Source organism: Micropterus salmoides, unplaced genomic scaffold (genome assembly GCF_014851395.1).
Source record: "Micropterus salmoides isolate LMB-PRFRI ecotype aquatic unplaced genomic scaffold, ASM1485139v1 Ms_hic_scaffold_20, whole genome shotgun sequence".
In the NCBI taxonomy this organism is placed as follows: domain Eukaryota; kingdom Metazoa; phylum Chordata; class Actinopteri; order Centrarchiformes; family Centrarchidae; genus Micropterus; species Micropterus salmoides.
In genome coordinates, this window is record NW_024041151.1 from 12779572 (window position 1) to 12799367 (window position 19796).

The 19796-nt window shown below is 38.5% G+C and overlaps 1 protein-coding gene across 1 annotated transcript; it reads left to right on the forward strand.

The window, feature by feature from the left end:
• Positions 1–358: 358 nt before the first annotated feature.
• Positions 359–14024, forward strand: agxt2 (alanine--glyoxylate aminotransferase 2). The gene is made up of 14 exons (XM_038733009.1): positions 359–564; positions 2219–2307; positions 2554–2744; positions 2830–2953; positions 3055–3149; positions 4394–4487; positions 4937–5030; positions 5887–5987; positions 6219–6311; positions 7118–7250; positions 7774–7862; positions 7990–8139; positions 11946–12044; positions 13375–14024. Exons 1-14 carry the CDS (start codon positions 468–470, stop codon positions 13474–13476), a joined length of 1551 nt encoding a protein of 516 aa, XP_038588937.1. The 5' UTR covers positions 359–467; the 3' UTR covers positions 13477–14024.
• The last annotated feature ends 5772 nt before the right edge of the window (positions 14025–19796 follow it).

Below are 19796 nucleotides of genomic sequence, written 5' to 3' on the forward strand. Positions count from 1 at the left end.
GATTCAATATGGACCAGTTGAACTTTTTACATGAAAAATGCTAAGATGAATTTTACGCGATCTGCAGTTAACGGACTTGGTATTAAATAGACAAATAACTTTTAATAATTCAAGATTGTTGAATTCTGAAAATTGACAGATTTAAGCAAAATCATCATTTTGAACAGTGGTGTCTCGCCTTGAACGTTGGGTTTTTTTGTTCTTGTTTATGTTTTTCTAACAATATTCGTTGTTAAAAATAGAAAATATCAGTTACTAAGCCTCCTTGTTTAAGTGCGCACGCATCCTATGACGTAGCACTGGTGGAAACGGTTATGGACCGTGCGGTGGACTGGACACTCCCCATCCCACAAACTTTTTACGGTCTATGTTTTTTAGAGAGAGAAAAGCTTGAAGTAGGTCGTGTGCTGAGTGTCAGACGGCGAAGTTAGTAGGATAGCCGTGTGCCCTCTCTGTACCTGCTCAACATGTATAAAGTTGTATCCAGTCTAAGTGGCCGCTGTGCAGTTTTAACAGGACAGTCCTGCTGTCGGCCCGGTTTGGCCAAATTCCACTTGGCAGGTGGTGAGTTACCGTGAAGAAGAAGAAAAACCAGAAAGAGTTAACGCTAGTTATGATCAGCTAAGCCATTTTACACAACCTGAACACGGGGTGTATTTAAGTTAGCTTTTAGGTTTGTCATAGTAAGGCAGTGCAGAAAAGGCACGGTTGTTAATAAGGTCGAGCTTCTTAATTATTTGACTTTAAACCGGTTTAAAATGTTGTAAATGTAACTTTTGGAACTTAATAACCGCAACGAATTGCCCAGTTTTTAGCCTGTAACCCAAATTAACGTTAATAAATCCACAAAGTTATCTAAAGTTAACTGGCGATATTTAAGTGGACTGCCAGTTTGGAGACTAATATTATTATACATAGCATATTATTGGAATTCTATTACTGATGCTTTATGCGTAAACAGCATTTTAATATTAGAGCTGGTGCATGTGGAGCCATTTTAACTACTTTAAATATGATCGGATAGTTTAATCTATAACACAGTGTAATATGTCTAAATTGACCACATGTTTTGTTTGTAAAATCCTAATCTTTAAAGTTACTTGTCCAGCTGTTAAATAAATGTAGTGGAATAAAAAGATCAATATTTCACTCTGAAATGTAGTGAAGTAGAAGTAAATGTACTTTCTCCCACAGTTTATAGTGTTCAGTTTTTGTAGAGACTGTTTTACTTAGAGGGGTGTTGATTATGTGTTTGTGGTGCTGTGGGATGTATTGCCTATTAATGACAAAAACATCATTATGTTTTTATTATTTTGTTCACCCCATTCACATCAACAAGGGAAGGCTAAATAACAAAAACATCTCTCTGTACGCAATACAGTTAAATAGCATCACAAACCACATCCTCCAAATGGACCATGCAGTTAATAAACTCCTCTGTAAAACACTTAAAACAAAAACTTAACATTATTGCAGGGCCTTTGTATTAGACTTCTTTAGTTTTAGCTCGGTGCAGCCAGCTGAGAGTGCTGAAATCAGTGCAACCACTATCCAGTGATATGTAAATTACATTATTCAAACAAGGCGTATTTGATAGGGAGACCTACACATTTGAGTAACTACAGCAAATTATACTGCAGCAGATTACATTAAAAAGGTAATTGTAATACTAAATACAATAATTTTATTCTATTCTATTATGTCACCAGGACTGATTAAATTGAGGCTACAAAGAGGAACAGTTATTTAGACCTTAATCCCCACCATTACCCCATTACACCATTAAATAATCCCCACTCCTCTGTTTATAAGTTGAATGTTTCTCCAGGGGTGAAATACAGCATTCAGGGTTTTTTTTGTCAAATAAATTGAAGAGTTGCCAGCCACACCAGTGCTCCAACCAAGGGTAAACATGCCAAACGTTATCTAGTGTTGCACAATGTGATGTCTAAGGTGAACTAAGTAAGTATCAACACTAAATTAAATGTGACATCTAATGTGTGTCTGTCTGTAGATAATAAGGGCGTAGAAAGAAATATAAGAGTTGGAAGACCTCTGGGTAAAATGTTACCAACAGGTTGTTTCATAAGTGACTCCAAAATGTCACAGAAATGTGATGTGAAGCTTTGACCAGCCTCGGCCAAGTTACGCAGTCAGCTCATGGAAAATAACTATCTTTTATTTCGCTGTCTAAACTTTAATGGCAATTATTTCACAGGTGCATTATGTCAGCAGTCAGCCTCCAAATACTCTCCCGCAGGCGTCCCAGAGATGCCCCCATGCAATTTCAAACCAGAGGAATACAAGGTGATAGCAATATCCTCGAGACATACATTGTCTCTATCGCGCCCTGTATTGTGTAATCACCTCTGTAATGGATATAAAATGTTATATGTCAAACTAAGTAAATATAAACATGCTGGTACATTTATTGTCAATATAAATTACATTGGTATTTTCACACTCACACCCACACAGCCTGTATCTTTGAAAGCTGTTTTCAAAGAAAAAAAAGATGATTTTCTCCTATCCCGTGTATTTGTCTTGGTCCAGGGTATGTCCAAAGAGCAGATGATGGAGATCCGCAGACAGAATTGCAACCCGATGATCATGAAGGTTACCTACTATAAGAAACCAGTGTTCATCCACCAGGGATACATGCAGTGGCTGTGGGATGTGGACGGGAGGCGATATCTGGATCTGTTTGCTGGTGTGGCTACTGTCAGTGTGGGCCACTGCCACCCGTAAGGTCATTTTTACTTTGCTGTGTCGCACAGTTAAAGCATGTTTCTTTCCGATCACTTGTGTTCCTGACATCTGTGGGTACAGGAAAGTAACAGCAGCCGCAGAGCAGCAGTTGAAGAGACTGTGGCATACCACTAACATCTACGTCTATCCTCCTCTCCATGAGTATTGTGAGAAACTAGCTTCCTACTTACCGGATCCTCTTAAGGTACTGTGGGGGATTTGTTTTTTTGGACTGGAAGGCAGGAGGCTGGATAAACACGTAGGCTGTAATTAAAATGCTTGCTGGTCTGTGTTCCCTCTGTCCAGGTTGTATATCTGACCAACAGCGGCTCAGAAGCCAATGACCTGGCCATGTTGATGGCTCGACTTCACACAGGCAACTTTGACATCATCACTTTCAGGTACAAGTCTTTTTTAAGAATTTTGAATAGAGAGAGACATCTTTATGTGCTTCACAGTTACGTCAAAAGTATGTCATTTTTTTATTAGGCTGAAGATTCCAAAAATAGATCATTTTATGAAGCACAGATAGGAGAAGTGCACAGTTTGAATAAACACCAGATTGCAAGGTTAATTATTCTTCTACTCAGGAATGAGAAAAAATGTTCTTTGTAGACATGTCCCAATATTGTTTTTTTCCCCCCTATCCTGATCCCAGTCATTTAATATTGAGTATCTGCCGATTCCGAGTCCCGATCCAATACTAATGTATCTCTCCTTTTAAAAGTATCCTCCGGTGTGTTGCTTCAGTGCAGCCTTTGCCTGAGTTACGTGATTGAACTCACTGTATTTTGCTGGGTCAGTGCTCTAAGCTCACCTTTGTCCCAAGGAGCACATGTGCAAAGAAATTTAAGAGCACAGCGAAAAATGTTTAAGTTACACAGAGTTTATTAAAGAATTTATTATAATCACATTCACGCTGAGTTTGTGTGCTCCTTCGCCTAGTGTGTAACTAAGATGTGAAAACCAGTGGAGGACAATGGAAGTGAAGACCCTGATATCTGGACACAGCATGGGTCCAACATATTGTCAGACCTTTTTAAAATATTGAAACCATTTTTTTCAAAATTTGACACATTGAAAACTTTTTTTAAAACACTGATCACTGTCATGTTTTTGTATAACGAGTTGCTGAAGTGACCACAGCTCGAACCTTCCTGCTGGATTTCTCCCGGTGTTGCCGGTGGCAAGTCTGACTATGCTTTTAACTGATAGTTGTGGGGCGGGGCGTGGGGATTACATAGTAATCTTTACTCTCACTCTGTGCTTGTGAATATCTTTTTCCAGTCAGCACGTATCTATTTTCAAGGGACCGCACTGTATATTTAGGTGCCTTATCAAATTTGTAATGTTAGTGATGAACACAGGCTCTTTTAATCTCAAATATTTTAATTAAAAAGTAAATTTAATAAAATAAATTAATTTTGAGCTCCTCCGGCCAGTAAACGGCTCTGTATAGAGCAGAATCCAGTGCAACTGTAAGTATTTATTGGTACAGAAGCTCCGGCGATGCATCTGGCTCTGCCTGCTCCTCTGCACACACACACACACTCACGACACGCAAAGTTTTCACTAAAGTAGAATATTTTTCTACCACCTTGCAAAATACTGTCCAAAATGTTTCTGATTTATTTTTCTCTTCCAGAGGGTCATACCATGGTGGCAGCCCGCAGACTATGGGTCTAACTTCCAACGCAGCATATAAATACCCCATTGCCAATGGTTTAGGCTGCACAAATGTATGTATGTATTACAATGCAGTATCATAAGAAAAGTATACTTGACGATGCATATTATTATTTCTATTTTAATAAAGGTGAATATATAATATGATGATATAAATAAACAGTTGTATGTATGGAAGATAAACATCTCACTGAAAACATCTGTGTTGTGTGAAAAGTAAATTGATATTTTATGTTCTCTAGGGCATAGACTTGGAAGCAGAAAGAACACACAAAATGTGTGATCTGTTTTTATTGTGTGCATTAATTGAACTAATTAAATTTCACATGTTTTGCATTAAACCGCTTCTTGACTTCTTGTTTTTGTATAGATTCCATAGATATCTGAAGTAAAGATGAATAATGCGGTGGCAACTTTTCAACTTTCACGAGGATCTCTTTGTGCTGCGTTCATTATGAGTGATAATTGCTGTCAGCTGACTAGATTTCTGCCCAACAAACAGACCATGTGTCCTGATGTGTTCAGAGGTCCATGGGGAGGAAGCCACTGCAGGGACTCTCCTGTGCAGACCATCAGAGAATGTAGCTGTGCCCCAGGTACACAAACGCATGCACCCATGGCTCAGCCCACCCACATTGTTCTCATAAACAGGAAAAAACATGACCATTGAGATTAAGCATTATGAACCCTTTTGCAATATTCCTACAAACATTAACCTTAGTTTTTATTTAATCGGTTGTGTTCATGCACAATGAGGACATTGTGTTTTCATATTGTTCTTTTTCAATTGCATATGTATTTAAAGGCAGCACAACATCCACATTAAACTGCATCATTTGTAAGAGTGAATGCTTGACTTTTGAGAGTGTTTATCCAAGGGGGGGGGAAACATTTTCAAGTGTTTAGTATTTCTGTACCGAGCTCTGCAACACCTTAAAGGGATGTGTATTGTAATGAATTTATGTAGCGTTGCAATTCCCAAAATAGATTTCTTTCTATAAAATCTGCCGTAAAACAGGTAAGTTGTAACCCTGAAAATGAGACAAAAGAAGTATTGAATTGCCTGTATAGAGTTCAAAGTCTCCTACTGTTGATCATTTACCTATTTTGACCTTTTACCATGTTCAGGTATTTTAGCAATGTAGTATGCCTTTGGCTCACCTAGAGAGTCTACCTGGAAATGAAATGGTCAGTACAGTACTTTCGCATACCTACGTGACTGCAATATAATATTAATATCAGTCACTAACAACCCTGCCGCTGTTGGTTAAATATAGTTGTTAGTTGATATAGAGGACAAAATGAATATGGATATGGAATGAATAATAATACATTAAATAATTGCTCAGCCCCCTTTTGTGTAAAGACAGGCATTGGTAAAGCAATGTGTATTTGCATGATAATGTCTGTATTAGTTTAATATAAAGGACTTAACTTTGTTTGATCCCACAGGTCATTGCATGGCAAATGAACAATACATTGGACAGTTAAAAGAGACATTTGCTACGAGTGTCCCAAGTCAAATTGCTGCTTTCTTTGGAGAGCCTATTCAGGTACTATATGGTCTTAGGTGCAGACAGTATGTTGACAGTAGATATTGTCTTTACAGTAATATTTGCAAGTAAATGGATTGAGTAAATTTAACTGATAACGGAAAGGTGAGAACAGAGTCCTTTGTTTTCACGCCATTGTTTTCACTCCATGTTTATTGTTTTCTCAGGCTCAGTGTGACGAGTGCTTGTGTTCATTAAGATGGGACTGTGGGATGTGTTTGATTTGTACAGGGAGTCGGAGGAGCTGTGCAGTACCCTAAAAACTACCTCAAAGAGGCTTACAAACTTGTAAGAGAGAGAGGAGGGGTCTGCATTGCTGATGAGGTTAGATACACATTTTTGTATATTTGAAATATTTTTATCCATTTACAATTCAAACTTCTATATTAATTGGAATAAAAATACTTGGGCATTACAGTGCAGTGAATTAACAGAGCATCTATTCTGCAACTATTTGTATGAACAATAATAAGTCTTTACTGTTTGATTGAATGTTTGGAGTAAAGAAACTCCTTTATAGTATGTTACTGTTAGTTCCTCTATTTTAACATCCATTAAACACTGAGCAACATTATCATTGATTTGGAGATTTGTTTTGGGCAAGTCGTATTCACTCTACTTATAGCTGTTTTGTTCTCCATCAACTCCTGAGGGAAATATCTGACTATTTAGATGCTAAACGCTCCACTCTGTTCACCAGCTAGTCGCTAAATTTGTCTGTTGGCCTTTTGGTGCTGGGCAGGTGGTGTTCAGCGGGTTTATCAGAGCTTTTTCACTAAAAACAGCTGCCTGCTGCTGAGGGGAACTATAGGTGATAATTCTCTGTGGGTTTGTTCACATTACACATAGTCATTTTACCCATTTGTAATAAAAAATGGTCATTACAGCATGCTCATAGGACAACATGTCAGTGTTTGTGATGAGTATATTAACAGAATAACTTAGCATAAAAGATAAGGATTAGCATAAAAGATAAGGATTTCTGCACATGTAAGCTTGCAGTTCAATGACAAAGTTGCTATTTTATGCCCAAGAGAGAGGCATATAAAGCAAACATCATATAACAAGGCTTTCTAAGGTTAAGCATTAATGGACTGCAATGGTGGAACTTGTGACTATACACCTGACAGGTCCAGACTGGATTTGGGCGAACAGGAAGCCACTTCTGGGGTTTCCAAGGTCATGATGTCATTCCTGACATGGTTACAATGGCAAAGGGCATTGGTAATGGCTTCCCAATGGGAGCTGTTGTTACAACACCAGGTGAGATAATACTTTAAAAGCCTTTGTGGAAAATCTGCTTCTATAAAAGTTACAGTTTCAAAGAGTGAGTATAGTGTGTTGTTATTTCCACTATTAAATTGGCGAGATGCATGGAAAGAGATGAGATGAGACAACAGTTTCCCAGTAGTGATTGATGAATCATACAGATTCATTTTGTGAGTTGAGAGTTTGAATTAATTTCTCCGGTGACTTGATGTCTGATCACAGGTTGTTCCTTTTTTTTTGTTGAGGTAGCTATTTGCTGCAGCTTTCTCACTTAATAATCAACCATTATATGTACTAACATTACTTCACTCAGAGAGCCCACTGTTGTTTTTTGATGTTGTTCTGAAGTCTTACTGGGTGTAATTTTCAAGGTTCAGAAACCATCGTGAAGACACTTTGATATTTCCACAAATCATTTGCAATGCATGCAGTCTGAGGAAATATATTTTTAGCTGAGATTTTAATTTGAAGAAGTAGCGGGTGGGGGTGTAAGCTTGTTTACTCATGTGTTTTCCAGAAATTGCCGCCTCATTTGCCAAGGGGATTCACTTCAACACCTTTGGAGGAAATCCTGTGGCTTGTGCTGTTGCTTCATCAGTGCTTGATGTAAGAATCCATATTCTCTTTGTACATCTTTGTTTATCAGGAGAGAGAGTTCATTTTAATCAAAATTCAGTGTATTTCTGCGCGTTGTTGTTGTAGACTGCACAGTGAATTTATTTTTACCTTACAGACTATCAAAGAGGACGGTGCGCAGCAGATCAGTCTTAATGTGGGCACTTATCTGATGACAGAACTGGCAAAACTCAGAGACAAGTATGAGATTATCGGTGATGTCCGTGGAAAAGGCCTGCAGATCGGTGTGGAAATGGTCAAAGACAAGGTATTGAGTTTGTAACAGAAATGACACTCACCTCTCCTCACATGCTGGAACAACGTGTGTGTTTTGGGCCCCCCGGGGGCATGGTTCAGCATTGCCCCAGTTAACCATTAGCCTGAGCAGCAGCAACCATCCGTAATTGTGTAGAGAACAATCTCAGCTGCAGTACATGTACTATTGACTGAGGTTCCTGTTGATACTGGCAGATATTGTTTAAAAAAGAGCCAGCAAAGGGAAGAGTCAGTACAGAGGCCGAGTAGTAAATACATAGTAACATTCTATAAATAATTTCAAGCATTTTTGAGGCAATTGCAGTGCTGTTTGGCAAATATCCTGTTGTTGTTATTATGACCAATGTTACTCTTCGCCCCATGCAGTCATTGTGGTTTGTGAAAATTTCCTACACTGCATAATATTTCAGTGTTTGTGAGTGTTGTGCCAGCAATATAGGTAGAAGGATTTTGGCCTCTCTTATGGGGCTGGGGCGATTTATCGGGCGATTTATCGGGAAAGAAGTCGACTTACATAACATGCGTCGACACATCGCAATGAAGCGCTGCAACAGGTTCTGGAGGGATTCCTCCAGAGAACAAGCTGCGGCTAAAAAATCTTGCCTATGACCAACTTAAGTTTGGGAGTATTTTAGACAGAAATCGAACAATGTGGTGCTCTGTAAAGCAGAACAACTTCTATGCAGCACAAACACTTGGAGAAAAAGCATCTCCAAGTGCTTTGTGAAGACGACAGCACAAATCCTGTTTACCTTTTGTCCCCAAGCAATATGTTAGAACTATCAACACGAGTAATATGTTTCTGTTAATAGAAAACCCGTAAAATGTATTTTTCTTCATCTTCCCCATGTTTAAAGTAATTTCTGCACCGCTGCTTACAGTATCGTAACGTTACACCATGCGTCATCTAATGTCAGGCTGTTTTATAGTTTATGTTTACTTTTAATGGCCATTTATGAGTGAGAAAATGGCTTAAATGGCATAAGGACTGACAATGTGTGACTGTCTGTAAGTCTGCCTTTCCTTGCCCCGCACTGATGAAAAAATGCATTTGCCTGTGATTATCTTACTGCATATTACTCCAGTGATGAAATAAAGCCATGTTATAACCATTTTAAGTTAAGTCAGGTACTTGAGTAAAAATACTGCTGTCACTGCAATCCTTTTGAAATTGCGGTCCAGTATTTTTCTGATCCAGTATCGGATAAATATCATAAGACAGCAGTGACAAGGAAATAAGACACATTTTAAAATATGCTACTATTATCATTATTATAATGTGTTTTTTTACTCTAATTTTAATTTTACTAAAATATTGAAATATTATTGAGACACGTTTTTCATATTTATTTTGGATGAATTAATTGTTATATTAAAGTTGAGGTAGACAACATTGGAGAAACAAGCAAAAGACAACTAGATTTTGAAGTATCCAACTGAAAAAATCCTAAACCCCTACGCTCAAGCCTTCCTCTGCAGCCACCCCCAAAACGCATTTTCATTGGCAGTGAGTGCACTGGGCAGAGTGCATGCAGGTAGGCAGGTCAGCCCTGCCACAGATACCTGATTTTTTTCATTCAGAGCTTTTGATTTATTGATTGCTGTGAATGTAAAGAGAATTTCAACAAATATAACAATTGCTACAATGTAAAGTAGTGAGTGTACAGCTTGTAAATTTGCTGTCCCCTCAAAATAACACATCACACAGCCATTAATGTCTAAACCACTGGCAACAAAAGTGAGTACACCACTAAGACAAAATGCCCAAATTGGGCCCAATTAGCCATTTTCCCTCACCGGTGTCATGTGACTTGTTAGTGTTACAAGGTCTCAGGTGTGAATGGGGAGCAGGTGTGTTAAATTTGGTGTTATTGCTCTCACAGCCCCTCATACTGGTCACTGGAAGTTCAACAGGGCACCTCATGGCAAAGAACTCTCTGAGGATCTGAGAAAAAGAATGGTTGCTCTACATAAATATAGTCTAGGCTATAAAAAGGTTGCCAAGACCCTGAAACTGAGCTGCAGCACGGTGGCCAAGACCATACAGCGGTTCAGCAGGACAGAACAGGCCTCGTCATGGTCGACCAAAGAAGTTGAGTGCACGTGCTCAGCGTCATTTCCATAGGTTGTCTTTGGGAAATAGATGTACGAGTTCTGCCAGCATTGTTGCAGATGTTGAAGTAGTGGGGGGTCAGCTTGACAGTGATCAGACCATACGCAGGAAACTGCATTAAATTGGTCTGCATGGCTGTCATCCCAGAAGGAAGCCTCTTCTAAAGATGATGCACAAGCCAGTTTGCTGAAGACAAGCAGACTAAGGACATGGATTCCTGTGGTCTGATGAGACCAAGATAAACTTATTTGGTTCAGATGATGTTAAGCGTGTGGGCGGCAACCAGGTGAGGAATACAAAGACAAGAGTGTCTTGCCTACAGTCAAGCATGGTGGTAGGAGTATCGTGGTCTGGGGCTGCATGAGTGCTGCCGGCACTGGGGAGCTACAGTTCATTGAGGGAACCGTGAATGCCAACATGTACTGTGACATACTGAAGCAGAGCATGATCCCCTCCCTTCAGAGACTGGGCCACAGGGCAGTATTCCAGCATGATAACCCAAACACACCTCCAAGACGACTACTGCCTTGCTAAAGAAGCTGAGGGTAAAGGTGACGGACTGGCCAAGCATGTCTCCAGACCTAAACCCTATTGAGCATCTGTGGGTCATCCTCAAACGGAAGGTGGAGCAGCGCCAGGTCTCTAACATCCACTACCTCAGTGATGTCATCATGGAAGAGTGGAAGAGGACTCCAGTGGCAACCTGTGAAGCTCTGGTGATTTCCATGCCCAAGAGGGTTAAGGCAGTGCTGGAAATGAATGGTGGCCACACAAAATATTGACACTTAGGGGTGAACCAGATGGATTTGTGGCCAGATGTTTAGACATTAATGTCAGTGTGATCTGTTATTTTGAGGGGACAGCAAATTTAAACTGTTATACAAGCTGTACACTCACTACTTTACATTGTAGCAAAGTGACATTTCTTCAGTGTTGTAACATGAAAAGATATAATCAAATATTTATAATAATGTGAGGGGTGTACTGACTTTTGTGAGATACTGTATGTATGTATGTATGACATAGCAACCACTAAAATGTTACATCACTGTAATGGCAAGAAGGAAACTACAGCCTCAGATGTGAGCATTTAAAAAAAAATTGACTCAATCGCTGACAGTCTTGATAACAACACAATATGTATATATAAACTTGTCCACACACTTTAGATGCCCCTCACAAAGAAAGGGGATCTTATCTTGGTTTCCTAGACATTTTCTTTCGTTATATTCCACTTCCATTTCAGCATACAAAAAAACACAATTCGTGACGTATTGCCTCAAGTTGGAGAAATGTTACATCTCAACACTACATTTTAAAAAAATACAATTCAGTTTAAAATAGTAACTGACTGACCATGAGCAGAAATTCATCATCCCTTGAGGACACCATTTTGTGCTGCCGTGTTTGAATTGCATGTTTTTTACCCAACAGCTATAAAACCCTGGAAATTGTAGATGTGGCTGACTAATAGTGGAAATCTTATGCACAAGTTGGCCTTGCCAATATTCAGATGTACAGCCTCTTAGCAATTAGAGGTTAGGTGCTTGAAAATTATTTGAATATGAATTATTACTGACACTAGCAGTTGGACCGTGCTCTTATAGTTAATTACTATAATTACCATGGTCACCTTAACACATCCAGCATCATTCAACCTTTCACCTCCTCTCTGTCCTCCACAGGCCAGTAGGGACCCGCTCTCTCCTGAAGCAATGAGTGAGATCTTTGAGGACGTCAAGAACATGGGAGTCCTGATAGGGAAAGGAGGAGTCTACGGACAGGTAGCAGCACTCACCATCTGTCCCCTCTGTCAGTTTATTTTTTGCTGAGTGAACGCATGGTATGAACATGGCTGGCATCTACATCACAAAACGTGTTTTGTTGAATACGAACACGTTTGCATAACATTTTAAATAGTTGCTTTTGGTAGAGTCTTGGTAGAGTCTTTACAAAAAGAATCACTCTGATGACATTTAAATTTCAATATGGAAAATGTTGTCACTATTTTTTGATTATTTTGTTTAGGGCTGTGCATTATGACCAAAATCTCATAACCCGATGTAGGTAATTTCATATCCAGGTAACGATACATATCACAATTTGGAAATTTTCTGTAAATTCAGTGTATAAATAATTTAAATAAAATGACCACATGGAAAGGGTCTATTACTTATTAAAAAAATACATTATAAACTCGACTGTACTTTTGACCATAATCTCTCTATATACTGTTTGACATTATTCTTGCATAGTTTGAGTCTGTTGTGGGGACCTGTCTGCGGCATCATTATCAAAATATGGGTTTGGGCCCTCTTTAAGTATGAGCTACTCATCATGTCTTGGCTGATTGGAGTCCTTCTCCTGTTTGGAATTACCCTGTTCTCTGTCATGTTCACTCTCCCCCATGTTTGTTTGTGTTGCCTTTATGAAAATTTTCTGCCTGCGTCAGGCACAGCCCTACTTGTGTTGAGCTCACGTTCTTGGGTAATTCTACTTCTAGCTCTGCTCATCACTTATCAAAATTATAACTTTGGTGTGAAGCACTGGCAGTCAGAAATAACTGCACAGCGGCTTTTCTGGCTATAGAAAATAAAATACTGCAGGTACTTCACTCCTACTTCCCTAAATCCTACTAGGCTAAATTGTGATAGCACCACAAGATAAAAAACTGAGGAAGTATTTATGCTAAGCCTCGTAAAAAACGTATGTACGTACGTTGTATGTTTTGACACATTAATGTTACGGTGCTAGTAGTTGAGGCCCTAAATTATGTCTCAAATTATGTTTCCCTTTAAGAACATGAGAATTGTATATAGAACTCTTCAGAGCATCCTCTTCTGTAATGTCTACTGCAATTACAGCACAATTGTTATAACGAAATAGGAAGCTTATGGGCTATTTCTACATTTCTGTACCTCCTGGAATTAAGTCAGGTCACAGAACCGACATGGGCCCCGACTTCTACACAAAATCTCCAGTAAGGAATATTCAGGAAAATTCATGAATAATCTATGACTCTAAAAAGGAATGTCACCTGACCTGGTTAGATTTTCCTTGTAGTCAGTATCCCTGGTGCACCATAATTTCCCCTCTTCTCTATTTTTCACATAGACCTTCCGCATCAAACCCCCTATGTGCATCACGGTGGAAGACGCAGATTTCTTCCTGGCAGTTTTTAACAAGTCCGTCCACAACTACATGGAAAGAAGATGAAAGTCAGCTGGATCGCTCAATGCCAAGGACAATACCTGGAAACCGCAATGGCAGTGAATTGCATTTTTAAAATGTTACAAATGTCAGTATTAATCATTTTGACCTCATGAGAAAGACTACATCTGTTAATGCCTCGGCATAGCAACTGTTAAATGGAACTTTTTAAAACTATGTTATAATTAGAAGACTTAATTTATCTAATATACCTCACTAATTAAATTAGAATAACTTATCTTGTACAGTTGTCTGTGAAGGTTCTCAGTCATCCAGGTCATAGTTATCCAAAGAAGGTTAAAGTCAAGGGCAGCTTCTAGTATCTTCAACCAAGTCCAGTTGCCCTTGACTTTAACCTTCTTTGGATATCTTGTACAGTGTGCCTTTCTAACAACTGACTTGAAGTTACTTTAGCTATTTTTGGATGTGCTGAATCGTGCAGATGTGACATTGTATAACTGTTTTGTTGCTGATAATAGATGTGAATGTAATAATAATAATCTGTAAGCTGGAGGAACAGCCACTTGTGCTATTAAACATCGGTCACACTGCCACCTGCAGGTATTCATTTTATAGGTTCCACCTATAAGTTGAAGCTGAAGGAAGCTGAAGGCTGTGGTTTTAATTATCTTTTTAATCCCATATTATTGTACATAGATTATCCCTTTCTCTTGATTCTGGATCAAAAGCAGACCCAAATGGCTTAATGGGTTATTGTCTGTAAACGCTCTACAGGGATGACTTACATGGGATGACTACAGCCCCACTAAAGGGCTACTAGTTTGAACTTCAAATGGCTTCCAGAAAATTGACATATTACAGTGGTTGAAAACTGTCTGTCCTTTTTGTACTTAGAAGTCTGAAGATTCAGTCAAAGACTTTCAAGCAATTGTGCTCTTTTTACCAACTGTGATACCACTCGATAGAGGGGGAATGATGTGTATTGCTAATCTAGCAGTGAATCTTCGATAACAATAGACTCCGTATGCAGAAACCACGCGCCACATTTGACTAATTGCTTACTTGCTTTTGAAAAACACTTTGAGAACTTTAGTCCCTGCTTATTCAGTTAAGAAAGTACTTCCTCATACTGCCTTAGATGCTGTTGCTGCACAAAAGAGGGTCCCATTCATAACCCAAAGAGTATACAAATATAACTCAAATATACCATCTGGGAGTAACTCAAGCCTCACCTTAAACAAAGGAGTTGATTTCAGAACTAGGGTTTCCCAAAGGTCAGGGCTATATTATTATTTACTGTGTTGAACCCACGTCTACACTTTTACAGAAGCCTTGGGCTTTTTTGATACAGGATGGCTGTATTTGTGCCTGGGCTGGTAGCATACAGTAAGAGTTTTTTAGCTGAAACGTAAGCGAGTTTGATGAGAAGGAGACATACAAATTTGAAAAAAGAAACCGCCACGAAACTTTAATGACCTCAAACATAAATACCTTATGTTACAAACTTGACTCAGGCTTGTTGAGTCCACACACAAAAAGTTGGGAATGGCAATTTAGTGTATTCACTCAACAAAGTAAAATATGACAGGATGTGGAAGGAGTCAGTGTGGGAAGGTATGCCTGGATACATGTGTGTTATTTAAGAGGAAAATTTAAAATAAACAAAACGGTTGCCATTTGTGGAGACTATCCTCTGGTCATCAAAGCAGCTGCAACAGCAACAGCATAGAAAACAAGGAGGGTGGGCTGTTAGGGTGAGGGTGAGGCTACACTCTCCTCTGGCCTCTCAACAGGGAAGAACCAGCACCACCCAACACATCTGGCTAGCCTCCTTTCTAGATTTCTGAGCTCCCAATCAGTGAGCATTTAATGGAAATCTAGTGACCTGGTGCTAGTAGCTTGTTAGCTCATGAATTAATTAGCTAATTTAAGCCCAGCTAATCTGTCTGTAAAACCCAGGAACCAGATATAGACATTCATCTAACTGTGTTAAGTTGCAGTATGGTCTACCACACTAGGTAACTTGATGTGGGATTTATATTTATATGTGGCATAAAAATAAAGGCAACTGCATGAAATTAATTGATAGCAGAAAACGTTCTGCACACATTGCAGTAAAATACTTTTATCTCATTTGAAACGAGTGGTTTTTACATAATCTCTTTTCTGTGCTTAAATTAAATGTTTCTACGGGAGGTAACAGCTTTAAATTATATTTGATCATAAAATATAATTTAATGCTGTCTGCCAGTCAGACCAGTTCTAACTGACCTTTTCCTGGCTGGGAAAAACTGGAACTATACTTTTTGTTGCACAACGTGAAGTTAATATGGTTAAACCATCAACCAGGTTGTAACTGGATAGTGACCGGATAATTCCGGATGTTGTGAAAATAATAGAACATACAACCATAAAGAACATCAGATGTGTATTTTTCTGTAGATAATAAGTAGCCTGGCTCCAGATCTCTGAATTACTGCCCACGTCTACAATTTTACAGCAATTCAATGGCAATTCAATCTGATTATCAGGTTACAATATACGGTTTCCTGCGATGGTCTGGCGACCTGTCCAGGGTGTACCCCGCCTTTCGCCCGATGTCAGCTGGGATTGGCTCCAGCCCTCCGCGACCCTGTACGCAGGATAAGCGGTTGACGATGGATGGATGGATGGAATATACGGTCTAGATTAGAAAGAAAGCAAAGAGTTTCAAAGTTAAGAGACAGATTGTCACAAAACAAGTCCTAAATGTCACAGAAATGAAACATAAAGGCTTTGAACAACTCATGGAGTTCTTCAAAAAAAATTAAATAACTATCTCCTTTACTTGTCTTTCTGAATTTCAATCAGAACCATGTCACAGGTTCAGGATGTCAGAAATCAGCCTTCAAATACTGCTCCGCACACCTCCCAGAGATTCCCTCATGCAATTTCAAATCAGAGCAGTACACGGTAAGAGTGATGTGGCATCCAGACAGTGTCTGTCTTTGGGCTCGGTAATGGTTTGTCAAGTTGTTAGAGATGGTGCACTTAAATAGTCAGCCTAACTGAAATTATCGGCAATAGCCTTCAGTAAACACACCACAATATTTAGATTGTAATTAAATGTACCATGTGGAGCTTTTGGCCACTATCTGTTAGCAAAGTGGTATGAGGGTGTATGTTTATAGACTGTTGGTGGATGTAAAAGATAGAAATGTAAAAATAAACGAGTAGAAGCAGGTTTTTAAACAATCACAAATACCATTTAACGTTTAATTTGACATGCTTGTAAGGGCCTGTAGCTGCACAAAACTGACAATCCTACAGAGTACAGGGTTAAAACTAACTGAATAAAAAATTACTTGATTACGATTACTGAGTCTACAGCTGAAATTAAAATGCCTGCTGGTCTGTGTTCCCCTGTACAGGTTGTATATCTGACCAACAGCAGCTGGCAAGCCAGTGACCTGGCGTTGATGGCTCAACATATTATATCTTTAATCTAACATTTATTGAAAATGACATCCCCAAAGTATGGAAGTCAGCCCATGTTAGACCCCTACTAAAAGGGGGCGTTCCCTCTATTTTAACCTGTTGAAACCTTTTTCCAGAAAAAACGCCTAAAATAACATACCCAAAATGAATCAGGAATAACTCCTCAACCATTTGGCCTAGATGCATAATTCTGGTCTCCTTTGAAAAGTCAGAAGCTAAGGAATATAAATCCATTGTATATTAATATATTTATTTTACTATTACAGACTACATGGAGATGCAATAAAGATATATGATATTTTCATCCTCGCCTGGTAAAAAAAAGCTACATTTTAATACAATAAACCATCAAAACCATCATAAGGAAGCTTATAATGCAACTGAATATCTTCTAATACACCTAGAATGCAATATGTAACTGTAAATCTGATGAAAATAAACTAAAATACAACAGTTATCATACAACATTTTCAAAATATACCAGGCATGTCCATATTTGGGCAATATTTACTGTTAAAATGTTGCTTTTATTGGTAGATATCTTTAAAACACTTTTTCTGTCCATACAACCAAGTTCCAAATGACAAAACATTGAAATATTGATAAAAACAGTGAGTATTGATCAACATTCCTGTCACCCCATGCTTTACAGGCCTGTAGATTGAGAACGGAACATCCCACAGTGATGGGGGGGGGGGTCATCAATCGATCCAGCTTGAGTGGACCTTTCATTCGGTCTGAACAGAATTAGGTAAAAAAGCCTTCATGTTTGCTGCACCTTCTGCTAGGAACCTTCTTCAGAACTCGTTGAAATTGAATGCCTTTATTCCTTAAAGACATTTTGTTTCAACTCTGAAGGTTATGGAGCAGGTGAACATTGGTCGATGTTGCTGTTTATAAAGTTGTATTCTGCCTTATACAACACAGGGGCTTGTCTTATGTATACTATGTGTACTTGATGTCTTTCATATGTTGGAAACTGTTCTTTATGTTCTTTTATGCTGCGTCTTGGCCAGGTCTCTCTTGCGAAAGAGATTTTAATCTCAATGAGACTCACCTGGTTAAAGACATTTTTTTTTTTTTATTTCTCGACTTCACACAGGCAACTTTGACATCATCACTCTCAGGTCAGGTCTCATGTACTTCATAATAACATGAACATTTAGAAAGTGGTTTTTTTTTAATCAATGCTTGATGGTAAAAGTAAACTCTGACAGGGCTTTAACACTGTAGAAGACTAAAATTCAAGAAATTCAAAGGCAAGGTTTGTCTTGTTGTCCTGTTTTTTATTGGTTTTGCAATGGTTTGTTCTTCCCATGAATTCAAGATTGTACTTAGATAGAAATAGATTCTTTCATTGGCCATGGATAGGGGAAGCACACAGTTTGACTGAACAGAAGACTGCAAGGTTGATGATTCCATTATAAACTAGAATTATCACCCCACTGCTGCATGTCTCCGCCAATTGGTGAAGTTGGAGTTAACATTTTTGTCTGTCCAGTCTATTTAATACATGCAATGAATACTTGGAAGGAACAGAATAAAAGGTATAGAGTGTATTTTATGGCTAAATGGAAGTTTTCACTATATTGATGATACATATGTATGATTCATGTGAATATATATTGTTGAACTGATTAATGAAGGATTATCTTAGTTGGACTGGTTAAACAAGTACACATGAACTCGGTGTGTGTGTGTGAAATCTGGAATAGTCCATTCTTAAATAAAAACCTATTTTTTGGTCACAACGACCTTTGAGTCAAAAGTGTTACCTATTCAGAGTCCAACCAACTGTGAAATATGGTCACAATCTCCCCTTCTGTTCCTGAGTAATGGTGTTGAATAACAGAGTCAAAAATGTTTTTTTCCAGGACATTATGATTTCATAGTGTTGGCCTTTTGGGTTAGAAAATGTCATCACTTCATAATTGTATCCTATTATTGTAAAATTGTGTCATACCATAACAATTCTTGAGTTATGTCACAGTGGCCTTAACCTTCCAGTAAAAATTTTCACCAATTCATTGTCCAACAAACTGTGAAATATCGTAATCAATTCAAGGATCAAAGTTATGGTCAGAAATGTGATTTGTGAGGTCACATTAACCTTTGACCATTGACAACCAAATTTTAATCAGATCATCCTTGTGTCCAAGTGGACATTTGTGCCAAAATATAAGAGATTTCCTGAGATATCGCATTCACAAGAATGGTACAGACGGATGGACAACCTGAAAACATAATAGCGATCGCCGGCGCAGAGGCATAAAAATCTTGATAGCTTGATATCTCATACTTCTCATGAAGTAAATATTCAAAAAGCTTATTAGTGTTCCAGAGGGTCACACCATGGTGGTCCATATAAAAAACCCATCACCACTGGTTCAGGCTCCACAAATGTATGTATTCATTAATTTATTGCATTGAATGTCATGTGCAGCAATACACAATACAAAACACATTATAATTTATATTACTGAGGTTAAATATAATGCATATAACATGTATAATGTGTATAACAAACATGATGAGAAGTTCTCTTGTGAGGATACCATGCGAAGGCACTGTGTAGTACAGTATGTTCATTAGTAAGTAAATGCAATGTTTATGCAGTTGCGACATTCTCAGTCTTCAGTTCAGTAGTACCTTCAGTCTGTTGCTAGTCTATGTTCTGTTCAGAACAAACTAGCACAAGCACTGCACATAAGGTTAATAGCTCAAAAGCCTATTATTTACAGTTACTGATTGTTTCTGTGGCTTTTGCTGTCTTTTAGTAAGCTTTTAGCTACAAAGTAATGTACTGACTCAGTTACACCTGAGCTGTCAATTGGGCTCTCAGTCACCAGTGAGAAGATCTGCTAACTGCTAAAAGCTACTGATTTGTT

What these genes read in the sequence shown, in the direction of transcription:
- agxt2 (XM_038733009.1), top strand. Translation starts at nt 468, where the DNA reads ATGTATAAAGTTGTATCCAGTCTAAGTGGCCGCTGTGCAGTTTTAACA. An exon ending in AGTGTGGGCCACTGCCACCC is followed by an intron (nt 2,745 to 2,829) that starts GTAAGGTCATTT and finishes CTGTGGGTACAG; the next exon opens with GAAAGTAACAGCAGCCGCAG. An exon ending in TTGCTTCATCAGTGCTTGAT is followed by an intron (nt 7,863 to 7,989) that starts GTAAGAATCCAT and finishes TTTACCTTACAG; the next exon opens with ACTATCAAAGAGGACGGTGC.